Below are 15747 nucleotides of genomic sequence, written 5' to 3'. Positions count from 1 at the left end.
TGCGTCCTTCAGCCGCTGCTGTGCACGCAGGAAATGACGCATGCTGACAAGCTTGTTTTTGTTCTGTCAACAGAGACCATCACCATCCACCAGATGGTGTCTATGGTGGTATTCTTCATCCTCACCATGACCCTGACAGTCGCCATCTTCATTTACAGGTGAGACGTCAAGGCCTTTCAGTTGGTGATTCAAGTGCGCCCTCTAGAGGAGATGACACAAAATGCCACCTTTCAAAAGCTACAAGCATGCGCTTTTGTGATTCTTCACCAAGGGTTTGGAATAATTCCAGCTCTAATTGTATTTTATTTTTCATTCAAGAGTTTTTTCCCTTTTTTTTTGCCTTCTGGGATTTGCACTATTTCTCATGACAAGCCAAAAGTTTCAACAGCAACCAAACAAATGTTGAAGTTTGCAACGTATAAATTGGTCATTGGTGAATTTCTTCCATTCAGCTCCTTTCTTGTCATTTGCAAAGCCGCATTGACGATTGTCTCTCTTAGCAAACATTGAAGCTGCATTATTTATTTTTTTGTCTGAAAAGTGACTAAATATGCTCAACCAAATGGCTGACTTGTGCCTTTGTAAACGATCTCCTCTTAGTTTGCCGTCATGCTGATGCTGTGCGGTGCATGCGGAGCACGTCTGCACTTTGAACTATGCAACTTTGCTGCACTGTCGTGTCTAGGAAAACCATAGCAAGTTTTGGCCCAGAGCAGGAAGCTACACGCCATTAATTGGAGCGCACAAATATTCTGTGTTGCTTTTGGAAGGACGGGGCCTGTGCAATTAATCGAAATTCAATTACAATTACGATTATTACACTCCACGATTACAAAATTGGCATAATTGTAAAAAACGATTATTAATATGCATTATTATCCTACGCACTGCTTATTTACAGAAGGAGATCATACATGAATTTATGCATTTGCACCTTTTTTTTACATTTTATAACACATTTTAAAAATCTTGTTTGCTCCAAAAGCAACTTACTTACATTTATTCGTCTTTATATTTTTTTTACTTTGAAACATTTTCTTGTTCTGCACCCAGAAATAAATTATCGTTTGCATAACCGTGATTTCAATTATTACCAAAATAATCCTGATTAATATTTTTTTTCATAATCGAGCAGCCCCCAATCTTCTCAGGCTCATACTTTATGCCTGTTTACCCGAGACCTTTCACACACGCCGCGGTTGTCATCGTTGACCAAACCGAAAGGGGCGAGGCCAAACTTTAATATCTGCAAAGGATAATGACAAAACAACACTATGCGCAAAGAGCCCGAAAAGCGCCTTGATAAATAGACTCAAATGGATGTGTCAAATCGATTCAAACTGGACGAATGTGCCGGCCCGGTTTCGAGTGTTGTGCGGTTGTTCCTGGATGGCCATTGAATGTGTGTTGCTTGCGCTGGTTGGGCTCATGGCTCCGTGCAGGAGGATGAAGCTGGAGAAGGAGCTGGTGGCTCAGCTTTGGAGGATCTCCTGGGACGACATCCACATGAGCAACCTGGACAAAGTGCTCCGCAGCGGCAGCAGGATCACGCTGTCTCTGGTCGGTGTCATTTTGACGGTCGCCCCGAGCGTGACGCCGGCCGAGCCTCACGCCGCTGCCTTTCTCCACAGAGAGGCTCCAACTACGGCTCGCTGATGACCGACGGTCACGTGCAGGTGTTTGCAAAGACGGGCTATTACAAGGTGAGCGCGTGCTTGTCGCGCAGCCGCCATCGTTGATGATGGCTGATTGGGAATTCTTCCTGCTGCAGGGAAACATCGTGGCCATCAAGTACACTAACAGGAAACGTGTGGAGTTGAATAGGAACGTCCTGTTTGAACTCAAACACGTGAGTATTTACCAACTCGTTGTGACGAGTGACACGTCTCTGAGGGGGATCTTTCCCATGTGACATGTCACACCATGAGGCTTTGACGAGAGAAGAACATGGCATTGACGCGAGTAGATTGTAGGGATGGAGTCCAAATCCTCGCAATAATGTGACGCTCCTGCGCGAGCCGTCTGAGTGGTGAAACGCTGCCCTCTGCTGTCAACTTTGGCGAAGTCCGAAGCGTCAGCGACGGAACGCGCAGCAGACGTGGTCAGGGCGTTGAATTCGTTTGTGCTTGTTGTCAAGATTTGTCATTGCAGAAGCAAAGCAGGTGGGCGCCCTTAAAATGATGTGACCCCCTAACAAGTTCCATTTTTGTGGTTACAATTTCAAAGTCTTGCAAGTGAAAAGAATTGCTTTTTGCTTTTGCTTTTGACTTGACCCTCGTCAGGATAAGCGCTTCAGATAATGAATGGAGTGATGTCAAAGGTTGCATGGCATGAAGCTGAACATGTTTGTCGTCCACTTGCTGATGTTTACATTGTCCGTTTAAATAGACATTCAACTGAAAATGTGCTTGTTACTTCAAGCACTTGACATGATGTATTTTGTCTTCAGTGATTCTTTATCCTTAACGTTCCTGGCACTTTATTTTCCGCACTATGGCATTTTGTTTTGTTGACAGTTGCGCAATAATACTATGCTGCGGCCTTAAATCCCCGAAGATATCGAAGCGTTACGTCCGAGTGCATTGTGATGATGTCATAACCTGTTGAGTGCTAGTAGAATGTGACAACGTTGTTGACGAATGCAGATGAGGGACGTTCAGAATGAACATCTGACCCGATTCATCGGAGCTTGCATCGACCCTCCGAACACCTGCATCATCACCGAGTACTGCCCTCGAGGGAGCCTCCAGGTACTCTCGCTCTCTCTCTCTCTCTCCTCAATCTCTTTCTTTCTTTTTCCAACCCTAACCCAAACCCTTTTCCACCAGATCTTTATAAATGATTAGATATTATTTATTTTTCATTTATCATTTTATATATTGTCTATTATTTTAACCAGAGGTGTCAAATCAGCAGCCTGCGTGAACGCCACCTCTTGACCTGTCTTGCTCTCTCACTTGCTCTTCACCTGTCTCTGTCCATATCCTCGAGCTGTCCCTCTCTTTTCCTGTCCCTGTCTCGATAGCTGTCTGTCTTTGTCTTCACCTCTTGTGTCCTCTGCATCGAGTTGTACTTCTCTTGTTCTAGTCGTCTGTGTGCGTCTGTGTGCGTAGGACATCCTGGAGAACGACAGCATCACTCTGGACTGGATGTTCAAATATTCTCTCATCAATGACATCGTCAAGGTTCATGTCCCACACGGACATTTGCGTTGTTTGTGGTTTGCCATGGAAACGGGGCGTTTGTTGATGAGCTTGTGTGCGCGCCTAGGGCATGGTGTTCCTCCACAACAGCGCGCTGATGTCTCACGGAAAGCTCAAGTCGTCCAACTGCGTGGTGGACAACCGCTTTGTGCTCAAGATCACCGATTACGGCCTGAGCAGTCTGCAGGCCGAGAGCCAGTCGGCCAAGGACGCTCACGCCTACTACGCTCGTGAGTGACATGTTGCGCTCAGCATCAGCCGACCGCCGAAGACGGCCCGAGTGCTGCCTGTCAGAGTGATTGATTTTTCAAATGTTGGTTTGGCTATTTCAGTTTGCGTGAGAGCCTCTGTGAGTGGACTATCTCCGTCCGGTCCGGTGCGATCCATTTCAGTCAAAAGAGCGTTCGTGTGCCATCAAAACTGTCAATGGGGCCCCTCTTCACTCACGCTGACAAACGATTAAAAATGATCAAACTCACTGGCAAGAGCCCATCCTATCTTGGCTCTCTGCTCACCATGCTTACCACCACCCACACTCTCCCTTCTAGCAGTTTATCTGAACCTCTTTATTCCCAAAGGCTGCACTACTTTTTCTAGATCTTCCTGTCATGAACTCATCTCATTCACCACAATGGCAGCATTTCAAAAGTTGCTCTGGGACGCTGCCACGATTGCTGCACCTGTTTTTAGCCCGTAATGAACATTTGGTAAACTTTGGTCTGCTATGATGGAATCTCATGCATGCACACTTGACAGCTTATTGTCTGTATACTGTATTTGGGTTTGCTTTTCTTTGACTCTGCTCTCTGCCGCCAGGTCGGCATTGTGAATGACGGTTCTCGGTCGCCTTAGCTGGATAAATCATGAAAAGAAACAATCCCAGCAAACGAAAATTTCATAGCAAGACGAATTGGAATATTGGAAGTCAGCAGAAGAACCACTCAATGGTAGGCAAGGCTCGTTTACAAATGATGCTGCATATACCATGACCCAGGCCCAGTTTTTTTTTTTTTTTTCGGATTGATTGATTGATTTAGGCTTTATTTCTCCAGGGAGGGCAATTGAGAACCAATTGCCATTTGGCATGCCGACCTGGCTGCAGATGGCAGAGCCAAACAAAGCAAAAGAAAAGCAATTGCAAACAGGTACACAACGAGCTAGTGTACAGTCTGATGTTGTTACATGTGTAATAATCATAATCATAATCATAATATAGTGAAATAAGACATGAGATTACATCACAGCACATGGTAAATAATAAGTTCAGAAGATGGCTGAAAAATAAGCGGCGCCATCGTGTAGCTGTTCCCTCGCTAACTTTTTTGCACGAGGATATCGGGAGGCCACTTTTATGATTTAGCATTTGTATTCAAAGTTGATCAAGCAATGGTTGTGCCACCTTTGGGAACAAAGACATTCATCACAATGCAGGAAGGGAGAGTGCAGTGTGTGAGTGGTGGTATGCCTGGTGAGCAGAGAGCCAAGATCTCGCCAATGGCTTGAAAAAGGCCAACCACTGACTTTGCCCTTGTGAGTGAAGAGAGGGCCTCTCCTTTCATTTGCGTTCATTTGTTCCTCTCACCCGAGTTGATGAGCCAGTCCCGCAGTGATTTCAATTACCACCACGTGTCGCCTCACAGCTTCTGTTTTGACCGACACTCGACACAGTCAAACGCCGGTGTCAGGCTAAAATCATCCTTCAAGCCGTTTTTCGTCAATGGCAATGCTTTGCTCCGACGTCAGAAGGCTCGTTTACACGAGCAGGCTCCCTCGCTCGGGCCAGCCGCAAGCCCGAGTGAGGTCGTGTCGAAAGGTCGCCTGTGATGTCATCCCTCAGAGAGGCTGTGGATGGCGCCGGAGATCCTCCGGATTGAAGCCCCTCCTCCTCAGGGCACTCAGAAGGGTGACGTCTACAGCTTCGGGATCATCCTCCAGGAAGTGGCGCTACGCCGGGGAGTCTTCTACCTGGATTGCGAGCCGCTCAGTCCCAAAGGTCAGAGTGCAAGTCTCTCGTGGGGTTCGGGGGAGGTGGGCCGGGCCCTCTCAAAGCGCACGCTGGCCTTCCCGTGCAGAGGTGGTGGACCGCGTGGTGCTGGGCGAATGGCCGTGTCTCCGCCCCACGGTGGACCCGCACGCTCACAGTCCCGAACTGGGTCAGCTGATGCAGCGTTGCTGGGCTGAGGAGCCCACGGAGAGACCCGAGTTCAACCACATCCGAATGCTGCTGCGCAAGCACAACAAGTAAGCGTCCGCTGGCTCGTCTGCTTGCTCGCCCGCTTGCTGAAAATGTCTGGCACTGAATGAGGAAAAAAAAAAAAAAAAAGCAACTCACACAAAACGAATGCTTGAAATTCTGCACATTGAACCACCATAACGCACTAACTAATGTTACGTACTTTCTATACGTGTGTGTGCGTGTGCGCGCAGGGAGTCCAGGACCAACATCCTGGACAACTTGTTGTCGCGCATGGAACAGTATGCCAACAACCTGGAGGAGCTGGTGGAGGAACGAACGCAAGCGTACCATGAAGAGAAACGCAAAGCTGAGACGCTCCTCTACCAGATACTGCCGCAGTCAGTACCACACGCTACACCACATGCCGCACCAGACGAGATGACACATTCCACAGTGCAGCACGGCTGGCCAAACTCCGCACTCGATTTTCAAAACGCACAGCTCATTTGTAGATGACCTTAACAAGTTCAAGTGTGGATTGCAAATCATTTATTTGAATAATAAGATCATAAATCATTATTGTCGCTGTCCTGTGAAAAACACGTCCGTCCATTTTTTTCAATGTTCTTATTTTTTATGTGAATGGTGTTTCAGACAATCGCATTAATGTGAACATTTAAAAAAAAACGTTTTTCACAGGACAGCGACATTATGTTTCAATTAGTTCTTTAAAATGGATTGAATTGTAATCAATTAAGCAATTATTTCATCAACTTTGTAATAACTGTACAGTCTATTTTTGTATTTTTAATTTATGACAGAGGTTCTCAAACTTCAAAGTCCCACCAAAAAGGAAAAAAAAAAATTGTAGCTCTCCAAGCAGCACCATCACGAGCAACATTAAAATCTAGTGCCAGTGTAGGCCCAAGTGTTCATCCCAAAAAATGCCTTTGTAATCCTAAAATGTAATATTTCATACTATATCGACAATGTGTTCACAATAAATACATATACAGCACTCGTGTGTGTGCGTTTGCAGCTCTGTGGCGGAGCAGTTGAAGCGCGGCGAGACGGTTCAGGCGGAAGCCTTTGACTCGGTGACCATCTACTTCAGCGACATCGTGGGCTTCACCGCCATCTCCGCCGAGAGCACGCCCATGGAGGTCAGTAGGCACTCTGCCATCCCGCCCCGTTCAGCGCTCCTCACTCAGCACTCCCGCCGGAGACACGTGGCGCCACATCTTGCCTCTTTGCACTCGCGAAGCCGCCCTTTTGCCTTTTGCCTCTTGTTGTGCAAAGAAAAGACCAACAAGGCAACAAGGTTGGCCATGTGCTCGCTCCCTTTCTCAGCCAACCACAGACCGCAACCCGGCCCGTTTTGAACTTGTCACACTGTTTCACAAAAGGCACAACTGAACGGTGGCTGGAAGACACACCATTTTGAAGACTGCGTTACCATGGCGACTGCTAAAACACAGCTCCTGAGTTGACGTGAGATTTTTCCAATGTAGGATTCCGTGCAGGTGAAGATCAGGAACATAAGGTTGAACGTATGAACAACTGAGTCGGTACTTGTGATTGCGCAACTGAATCAAAACGATTCTTATGTTTCTATCAAATTGACACTGCAGAAAATTGAGGATGAATCAGCAACTAAACCTATTAGTTATATTTATCCTATTTATCTTATCTATTTCTCTTGGGCTTTCTCAATGTATGAAATGTTTTTATATTTGTATATATATGTCACATTGACATGTATTTGAAAGTGTGTTTGAATAGGGTTTGCCCTTAACTGCGGGGCTTGAATCAATTCTTGTATTTCATGTCTTTTTTTTTTTTTTAATATGTTTAGAGTGTGAGTAATTTTGCCACACGTGTGTCTTGTGTCAGGTGGTGACGCTGCTGAACGACCTGTACACGTGCTTCGACGCCATCATAGACAACTTTGACGTTTACAAGGTAAGGTCGCCGTGCCGCCACGCGCCAACATGGCAACACGAGTTGACGTGGACTGGCGCCCCCAGGTGGAGACCATCGGCGACGCCTACATGGTGGTGTCGGGACTGCCGGTGAGGAACGGGAAGCTGCACGGCCCCGAGGTGGCGCGCATGGCCCTCGCCCTGCTGGACGCCGTCGCCACCTTCAGGATACGACATCGGCCCGACGAGCAGCTCAAGCTCAGGATCGGCATACACAGCGGTCAGACGCATGCACGCACGCACGCACACGCGCACACACATACAGCAGGGGTTGTTCAGGCCCCCCCCCCCTCGGCCCAATTAAAGGAGACGTGGACTCTTGAATGTTTGCATCCACGTAGTTGTGTCAAATCGAAATAAGCAAGTCGATCTTGAGTTGGGCCAAAATGCGTCACAGAGTCACACCTTCTGCACTGCTGCCCCATCGTGATGTCATCATTTTGAACCTCCTAAGTTACACTGTGGTAAATTTCATATTTTTTCAAAAATCTATAGTATTGGTCAGTCCACACACGTGGGCCTAATTTTTACACATTATTGACCAATCAAAAGTGTCAATGGTGATCGTGGGGGAAAAAGGATTTTGCAATCAACTTGAATGGAAAATCAGATTTGATCCAACGATTGGCTGGGATGAGCGACGACAATATGTGATGGCTGCGGCGCTCCATTTCAGCCACGGCAAGAAATGCCATGGCATAAAATGGCTTCAGTTCTTCATCTTTGGGGACTTTGGACGAAAGCTGCACATTGGGTAGAATTTGGGAACAAATGAATGTGTGTGTGTGTGTGTGTAGGTCCAGTGTGTGCGGGCGTGGTGGGTCTGAAGATGCCTCGCTACTGCCTGTTCGGCGACACGGTCAACACGTCGTCCAGGATGGAGTCCAGTGGAGAAGGTCAACACGCCTTTACGACACCTTCATTTTGTCAGGAGCGTGTTTTTTTTTCTTTTTTCCCTTCCTTTCTTTCTTGAGCAGCTTCCGGAGCTGAAAGTGCATCTTTGCGAATAAGAGCAAGATGGCTGCAAACACAACAGACACGAGTCCATGTTGCCAAAATGATCGTAATGAATCCTTTTCGCGACATTTGTCAATTTTTCTGAGCCTGCTAGCAAATATTGTTCGGAAACGTGAGCAACGACTCGAGTTCCCGCTGAGAAACAGACGACAAACACCAGCGCAATCATTTTGTCTGTCATACGATAAAGAAACCAAAGTGGCCGTTTGATTTTGCGAGCATGTCAGCCAGGCCTCCGGTTGTAGATGCTCATTTTCAAATTGTTCCTTTCAAGATGAAGACAGCTTTTGAAGACATTTGAAGAAAAGAAAACGGTTTTTGCCATCTTGCTTTTAAATATGTGGCATGCCGAAAGAGTGAAAGAGCCATGCTTGAGGTCATATTTTCCAAAAGTTATTGAAGATTTCAAATTTGAGGCAGAACGGTTAAGACAATCGTGTGTGATGCAAACATTGATGATGATTAAAAACTGCCAATAATTCAAATACTCATATCGCTCAAATTCATTGATTTTAGTGTTGTTTTTGTATTTTAACATCATATTAGTATGTCTTTAACATGACCAATGCAATAATATGAAAATGGCCTCTACTCATGTCCACTTGGACCTGACGAACGTGCGTGCGTGTGTGTGTGTTTGCAGCGTTGAAGATCCACGTGTCATCGGCCACTCGTGACGTCCTGCAGGAGTCGGGCCGCTTCCAGTTGGAGCTCCGAGGGGACGTGCACATTAAAGGCAAAGGACAGATGACCACCTATTGGCTGCTGGGAGAGAGCGACAGTCAATGAGTGCAGCAAGAGGGCGGGGCCACGCCTCAGGTTGTCCCATATAAAGCGCCCGCGGGCAAGCTACAACGCGTTCTTTCCTGGTGGCAAGGCCTCGTCCGGTTGCCACACCACTAGGAAGTGTCAGATGCAAACTATGACGTCATTCTTGACTTTGGGCCCATTCGGAGCTGTCACCATCCAACTCGATCAACTATCACTCGATGGCGCAATGCCCTGCCCGTCACATAGCAACAAGCTAATGCTAATGGGGAAAAAACAAACAAACGGAGGAGCCTGACAGGAATTGAGGTCACGTACAGCGGTGCCTTCAGAGCCATTGTTGGTTTAGACGATTTTTTGCGCGGACTTGCAAGCAAAAACTTGAGGTACGAGCGCAGGAAGGTGGCAGGTGACTCGGCTCGACTCACTTCACAACTACACGGTTCCAAAAACAGCCTTGAAGCTGTTTACGGTCAAACTCAACTCAAAATGAAGACAATTAAACCTTGTGAATTTCAAACATGCCCAAGTTAAGCATCACGCTATCGCGGGGCCAACTGCACACTATAAGGTGATCAGTTTCACCTTTTAACGGGATCAAATGAACATTTTAAGGTGATCCGTTTCTTGTTTCAACATGACGAATTTCAAGTTTCACTTTTTTAATCTGCTGATTTGACTTAGGCAAAACTTGCGCTTGAGGTTACTGGCGGAGTCGTATGTGTGTCAGCTTTTCAAACCTTTCCAAATATTTGGCCTCATGTTTAATGTTTTTTTTTTTTTCCAGTATTATTGAGTTACCTACCTAGCGGGTATTTTTTACTGCCAGAGGGCTCCAGCAGTGAGCTAAACCGGAAGCAATTGCTTCCATTTGATCATTGTAAAAGTGACCATAATCAGGTTCAAAGTAACGTTTCACCTTCTAACATGAGAATGCATCACATTATAACGTGATACTGAGCTTTCTTTTTTCTGGTGTGACAGCAATACGCTTCTGAAAAAAAACGTAACCTTAATGAATCCTATTTAGATGAATGCGTCAAAACAATTCAAAATGCCATAGATGGGCTAACAATAGCATATATGTCACAGCATTCAAACGCTTTCAGCAACAGATGTTTGTATAAAAATGTGTAGACACAATATAATACTGCTCAGTCATGTATTCCTTATCCTTTGCAAAGAATGACTTAGAGGAGCTTGGAGCAGTGACCGTCTCATGTCAAGCCATTGATTGAAGCAAAAAAACAAGTTGAATTTCTTTACGTCCCATTTAATTCAGTCATTATTATACATTTTAATCCTTTTTGCTCTAACAATGTCCTTGAAATGAAGTATTTGGGCACAATTTTTCCATTGAACACAATCTCTCATTTTTAAACATTAAGAAACGTCTACCATGTTAATGTTAAAATAAAATCGATAATGACATTCTGTTTTAAGTCTTCTTAGTGAGTCACAATATCCCATCACTAGTGACTGGTGATCTATTTTTAGAACAGACCTGTAGGCTACTCATGTTGTCCTTGGGGCTAACTAGTAGCCACTGGCACCATGTTTTTTTTTTTAGGGCGCTGCATGTGAATCGCCATGGCATCTGTGTATCTTAGCGCTGTTGCTCTCTCGTCTTCCTCTCGCTTCTCTCTGTGTCCTCAGCTCAGCCGAGGGGAAAAAAAAAAACCTCCTCCTGACCTTCAAAGGGTTCCTCATATAGCGAGCTCTGCAAGCAGCCCTGCTCACAGGTGCCCTCAAAACACAAAACAAGCGCGTATCACCCATGACGGAGTTTACTCGGTCATTCAAGCTTTGACTTTTTCAAACCGCATCAAAGCAGTCACGCCTGGGCAGCGCTGTGTCGAAACACCGACTTTCATTTGCTCTTTTCAAAGAATAACAGGAAGTGGTTTCTTAATTGAAAAACTTTATTGAAGACGCACAAAAAAAAGGCGTTAAAAAAAAGCAAAGAAGTGTCCGGGTGATGACGAAGACGCGTCCGGTCGATGACAAACTGTACATGGCTCTTGTTGTTGTTCATGTGATGAGCTGCACACACAAAGGCACGACATTAACACACAAGCCTCGAGTGGACATGCGCGTGCGTCACTCACCGTCTTGACCGACTGTTTGATGAAGTCCTTCCTGCTGCTCAGATCGTGATCGGGATACGTGTCAAACACCTGAAAGGGACCAACGGATAAGAGCGGCGCGACACGACGTGCGTTTGCAAGGCGGACGCACCTTCTGGCAGATCTGCTTCATGGTCATCTGGGCCAGGTCGGCGTCTTTGAGGAGCGTGCGCAGCGTCTCCTTCAGGTCGGCGTCGCTCGGCGCTCGTTTGATCATCCTGATGAGCGGCTCGTCCTCGTCCGACGTGTCGTCTGTTGCCGCGGCAGCGAACGTCAGGCGGTTAAACTCGAGGGGGTGCGTCACGTCTCACCTGTGTTGGTGTTTTTGCTGCTGCTGTCGGCCTTCTTGGTCTTGGCGGCGGGCTTCTTCTTCTTGGCCTGGGAAAACAGGAAGTGATGTCACACACAAGCCGCAGCAGGGTGAGTTCTTTTTCTGTTTTTTTCAAACCTTGTCGCTGTCCGAGTCGTCGTCAGAGGGGTCCGTCTTGACTCGCTTCCTCGGGGGCGGAGTCTCCTTGGCGGGCATTCTGGAGCGCTTCTTGGACGCCGGCTTGGTCACATGACAGGACGTCGGCAAATTCAAAAGGGTGCACACGTGAGTCACCGACTCATTCCTAAAGGCTAGACACCCGTTTTGATGGAGTGGGCGGATCGTTCCAAAGTGTCCACTAAAAACCCCAACATGGTGATGAGGGAGGTTTTGATGAATGGTTTTCAGCCCTTTATAGTGATTCAGGACGAGTGAATGATTCCGAATGTTTAATCACGACATCAGGATTTTTACATGAACCTGAACTATATCGTTGACGCAAGGGCTTAAACGATGAATTGAATAATGGCAAATACGGCCAACATAAAAGACTTTAAGTAACTGCCTGTGTTGGCAATTATTTGGAAACCGTCGACCTCCACTAATTTGCCATTCTGCATCTGAGTCATTTATTTGCTTATTTTTTTGTGGGGAACTTATCCCCCACTTTTTTTTTTTTTTAGAGAAGCCACTTCAATGAATCAAAGAAATGTGTGTGTTGGGAGGCAGGCATTGTTGTCTTCGCTCACCTTGTCCTTGTCCTTGTCCTTGTCCTCTTCCTCCTCCTCCTCCTCCTCTTCGTCATCATCCTTATGTGACGATTTGTCTTCCGAGTCGGAAGCTTGGCCATCCGGCGCCTCGTCGTCGTCCTCGTCGCTGCTGGAGTCCATAACGATGGCTTCGGACTTACTTGGCGCTTTGGACTTTTTGGGGCTGGACGAGGACGACGAGACGCGTCTGCTCTTGGCGTTGCTCTTCGTCTTCTTGTTGTTGGCGGCTGAGTCGGCCGACGCTTTCTTCCTGGATCGCTTCTTCTTCTTCACAGGAAGACGCTGAAACAAACAACCATTGAAGGAGGAAATGAGCGCTCCTGACGCACGTCACATGACTCGACCTCATGAGCGGACGAGTCTCGTTTGTTTCCATTGCGCCTGGTCTGCAAGACTGGCGGACTTGGGAGCTGGTTTGTGCCAAGTGATGAGTAGACTTGCTTGAAACTTGCCGGTTAAGACTTAGCAGCGCTGCTGTACAAGTGCAATCTTGAGCGAGAAGCGGCAGGGCGGTCGCTGACCTTTCCGCTGTTCTTGGGCTCCAGCAAGAAGGTCATGATGCGGTCCACCAGTTCCGACTGGGTGCCTTTCTTCTCCAGGTCCAAAACGCTACAGACCAGCTTGAGCTTGGCGTTGGTGAAGTGCGCGTTCCTGCGGGCAAGCCGTCGGACAGCGGCGCGGTTAGAGCGAGCGAGCGATCCGTTGGCCGAGCGTTGGGAACTTACTTGAGAATTTTGTCTCGCTTCCTGAGGTACTGATCGCTGTCGGCGGAGAAAGGGAAGCCGTTGAAGAGGCGCAGGTTCTTCTTGACGCTCGCCATCTGTCAAAGCGCACACACGTCACAGCCTGCAGCGAGGCCGAAAGAATAAAAGTCGGAACCGTCTCGCGGCAAGCTTCAACCTCATTGAGCGCCTGACCCTTTTTTTTTTTTGCAGCTTTTGCACTCATCTGGCAACATCCAAACAAATCTGGTCTCAAAACAACAAGGATGACTTGCCACCAGCTTGTTCTCTACTTTACTAATCAGTACAGCATGAGCACAAAGTGGAGAAAACAAGAAAGGCCGTCGTGCAGAACTGTGACTTTGACGCGACTCGTTTTGGTGTGTGACACCTCAAACGATCAAAATAAAAACTTTTGATGTCAAAAGAATCCTTTCAAGTAAGAAAGGCGACATGAGCGGCGCTGACACAGCGCACGGCTCGAGTTGAATGAACATGAGTGGCCTTTTTACATGCCGCTCGCTCAGGAAAGCGCCGGCAACCATCGTCTTACCTTTCCCGGCCGCTCAAACAAGATGGCATGAAGCGGCTTGAGGTCTTCGGACTTGAGTTTGCCGATCTGGAAGTTGGTGCGCGGGATGTCTCCCAGCTTGTCGCCGCTTCCTGCACGCACGCCCGGGCGGGGCCGGCGTGAGCGTGAGCCTTCCGGGTATCGGCGGCGGCTAAAGGCCAACGTACCTTGCGCGATGGTCAGCTTCTCTTTGTGTTTGGGCGCCTGCAAGTCCAGCCGCTCCACGCTCTTCTTGGCGCGCTTGCTCGCCACGCCGGTCTCACCTGCGGGCAGCGACGCCAGCTCAAGGCGGCCTACCCGCACAGGAAGCTCATCTTTTCCGCTCGCGGCGCTTTTCTCGCCGCCCGACTCTTCGCCTTCACGCCACGTCTCCGGCTGCTCCGCCGCTGCTTCCGGCGACGACGCTCGCACCTCCGGCGCTTCCTCCGCCGTGTCGCTCATACCTGCGCATGTGCACCACCATCGTCATCATCATCATCATCATCATCCACTCCTCCCAAAATGTTTGTCATGTTGGGCTTCCCCCACAACTTTCAGGATAAACCTAAATGACATTTTCCAGGTCAACTTCATTTGACCATCTCGAAACCTTCGAATCCACATCATTTTTACTTTCCTTTCTCTGACTCTCCCAGTGTCTTTGTTGCAACCTGCTGATAATACGCTAAGCGACAGGTGACACAATGAATCAACTATATTGATGATCAATTCTCTCAACAGTAAACATCCTCTGAGACTTCTCACATCTTCCATGAATGCAGATGGGTTATCTTTGTGATTTTTCAAAGTGAGACTTTTGCAAATATCCACTTTTACTTTGAAAAAACTGCAATCAACAATTTTGCTGATTTTTTGATGGATGTTACGCAGCAAACCTGTAACTGAAAAATCATCAAAATCCGTTTGTGCATTTTCTGTACTGTCAATTTGAAATAATGCCCTGTTTTAATAAAGGGTGGAAATTAAAATTTAAAAATAAAATCAGATTCATTGATTAATTTAAAAAATAGTGGACGGATTAATCGCTTATTCAAATGATCAATAGTTGCAGCCCTAGCCTAAGATCTGTGGCCACTTCCTGTTTGATAGCAAAGTATTGCTGATTAATTTTTGAGCGTCATCTTGTGGTTTCATTTTGTCATAATGTGAACAGCGTGATGAAGACGGACATTCATCGCTCTGATCATTGTGACTATTTCCGCTTGAGCTTCTTGTTGTTTAACAGCAAGTTGTGCAAAAACTACACAACATTTCGAACTGTCAAGTTGCATGAAGTTCACCTGGAAAGCTTCCGCTTGATGAAATGTCTGCCCAAAGATTAGATGGCCAATTTTTGCTGAGTCATGTATGTGCATCATCACACGTGTTATTTATCACGTGATGAAAACATGTTCAACTCGGCCATCTAACGACTCCACACTTGAATAAGTCTAAAAATAACACTCCATCCTTTATTCACCTCCAAACGACTGCTATGACGTAGCTATGAGGTGTCACATGAGTGCAGATGGCGCCAACATCCAAAATAGTATCGGAAGGGAATTGTTTGCTTTCGTCACGCTATGTAAAAGTCTTGCTTCAGACTGTCAAAATAAAATCCTGGCACATTTCAACATACTTGATCTTGTCTTTCATCGGACATGTTTCTTTTAAACGTCACCTGAGCACGTTCCTTTGTCGCGAATGACGTCATGTTTCCTGTTTAATAATGGACTGAACTATTGTGACGTTGACTTGGCAGTAGTGTGCAGTATTTTGCCGTTAGCCTGGCTGCTAAAACGTTAGCCTCGAACAAGCTTCCGAGTTGTCGCTGCGTTCAACTAGATGGCACTTGGGAGCCCGTAAAGGCCGTAGTGACGCTCATTGATGACGTGACGCCGAGCGACCTGCTTACCTGGCCGTTGTTTTGGCTTGTGATCGTCTTTTTTGTTTATGTCGTGTCGCGCTTCTCTTGTTATCACTTTTCGGCTTTTTTCTTCCGTTTCATTCCCGATGGCGGGATCTTTGGAAGGCGGTGCTACGACCGCGTTGTCGCCCCCGATTGGACACCAGAGCGGTGACGTCTGCGTTGTTCTTCTTCGTCACCCGACGGTGGCCATGCG

At 47.0% G+C, this 15747-nt stretch overlaps 2 protein-coding genes across 4 annotated transcripts in view; one reads left to right on the top strand and one right to left on the bottom strand.

Moving 5' to 3' along the window:
• The window catches only part of npr1b (natriuretic peptide receptor 1b), a 31249-nt gene extending 15987 nt beyond the window's left edge, over nucleotides 1-15262 (top strand). For all 3 annotated transcript variants that reach the window (XM_086038307.1, XM_086038305.1, XM_086038304.1), the window contains 15 exons: nucleotides 74-158; nucleotides 1443-1560; nucleotides 1632-1703; nucleotides 1772-1849; nucleotides 2646-2750; nucleotides 3114-3185; nucleotides 3271-3433; nucleotides 5041-5196; nucleotides 5276-5444; nucleotides 5631-5777; nucleotides 6419-6542; nucleotides 7273-7341; nucleotides 7407-7581; nucleotides 8159-8257; nucleotides 9022-15262. In XM_086038307.1, the coding sequence (XP_085894433.1) occupies nucleotides 74-158; nucleotides 1443-1560; nucleotides 1632-1703; nucleotides 1772-1849; nucleotides 2646-2750; nucleotides 3114-3185; nucleotides 3271-3433; nucleotides 5041-5196; nucleotides 5276-5444; nucleotides 5631-5777; nucleotides 6419-6542; nucleotides 7273-7341; nucleotides 7407-7581; nucleotides 8159-8257; nucleotides 9022-9167 (1778 nt within the window). In that variant the 3' untranslated portion in view covers nucleotides 9168-15262. The remainder of the gene's footprint in view (nucleotides 1-73; nucleotides 159-1442; nucleotides 1561-1631; nucleotides 1704-1771; nucleotides 1850-2645; nucleotides 2751-3113; nucleotides 3186-3270; nucleotides 3434-5040; nucleotides 5197-5275; nucleotides 5445-5630; nucleotides 5778-6418; nucleotides 6543-7272; nucleotides 7342-7406; nucleotides 7582-8158; nucleotides 8258-9021) is intronic.
• LOC147143066 (protein DEK-like) lies at nucleotides 11048-15694 on the bottom strand. Its single transcript, XM_086038314.1, has 11 exons — nucleotides 15540-15694; nucleotides 13813-14088; nucleotides 13628-13737; nucleotides 13078-13172; nucleotides 12874-13003; nucleotides 12332-12634; nucleotides 11721-11822; nucleotides 11584-11650; nucleotides 11385-11524; nucleotides 11255-11323; nucleotides 11048-11189 (listed from the first exon to the last, which is right to left on the bottom strand). Exons 2-11 carry the CDS (start codon nucleotides 14084-14086, stop codon nucleotides 11178-11180), a joined length of 1302 nt encoding a protein of 433 aa, XP_085894440.1. The 5' UTR covers nucleotides 14087-14088; nucleotides 15540-15694; the 3' UTR covers nucleotides 11048-11177.
• Between the last annotated feature and the right edge of the window lie 53 nt (nucleotides 15695-15747).

This window comes from Filicampus tigris, chromosome 8, assembly GCF_054856515.1.
Source record: "Filicampus tigris isolate MCC_2025a chromosome 8, RoL_Ftig_1.0, whole genome shotgun sequence".
Taxonomy (NCBI): domain Eukaryota; kingdom Metazoa; phylum Chordata; class Actinopteri; order Syngnathiformes; family Syngnathidae; genus Filicampus; species Filicampus tigris.
Note: the sequence above shows the minus strand (reverse complement) of the source record. Positions and strands in the feature narration are given on the sequence as shown.

Bases quoted from the DNA above. Each gene is read 5' to 3' on its own strand.
- LOC147143066 (XM_086038314.1), bottom strand. From the start codon at position 14,086: ATGAGCGACACGGCGGAGGAAGCGCCGGAGGTGCGAGCGTCGTCGCCG. The intron at 13,004-13,077 runs GTAAGTTCCCAA...GCTTGCCCGCAG, and splicing joins AAGCGAGACAAAATTCTCAA to GAACGCGCACTTCACCAACG. The intron at 11,525-11,583 runs GTGAGACGTGAC...CCGCGGCAACAG, and splicing joins CAGCAAAAACACCAACACAG to ACGACACGTCGGACGAGGAC.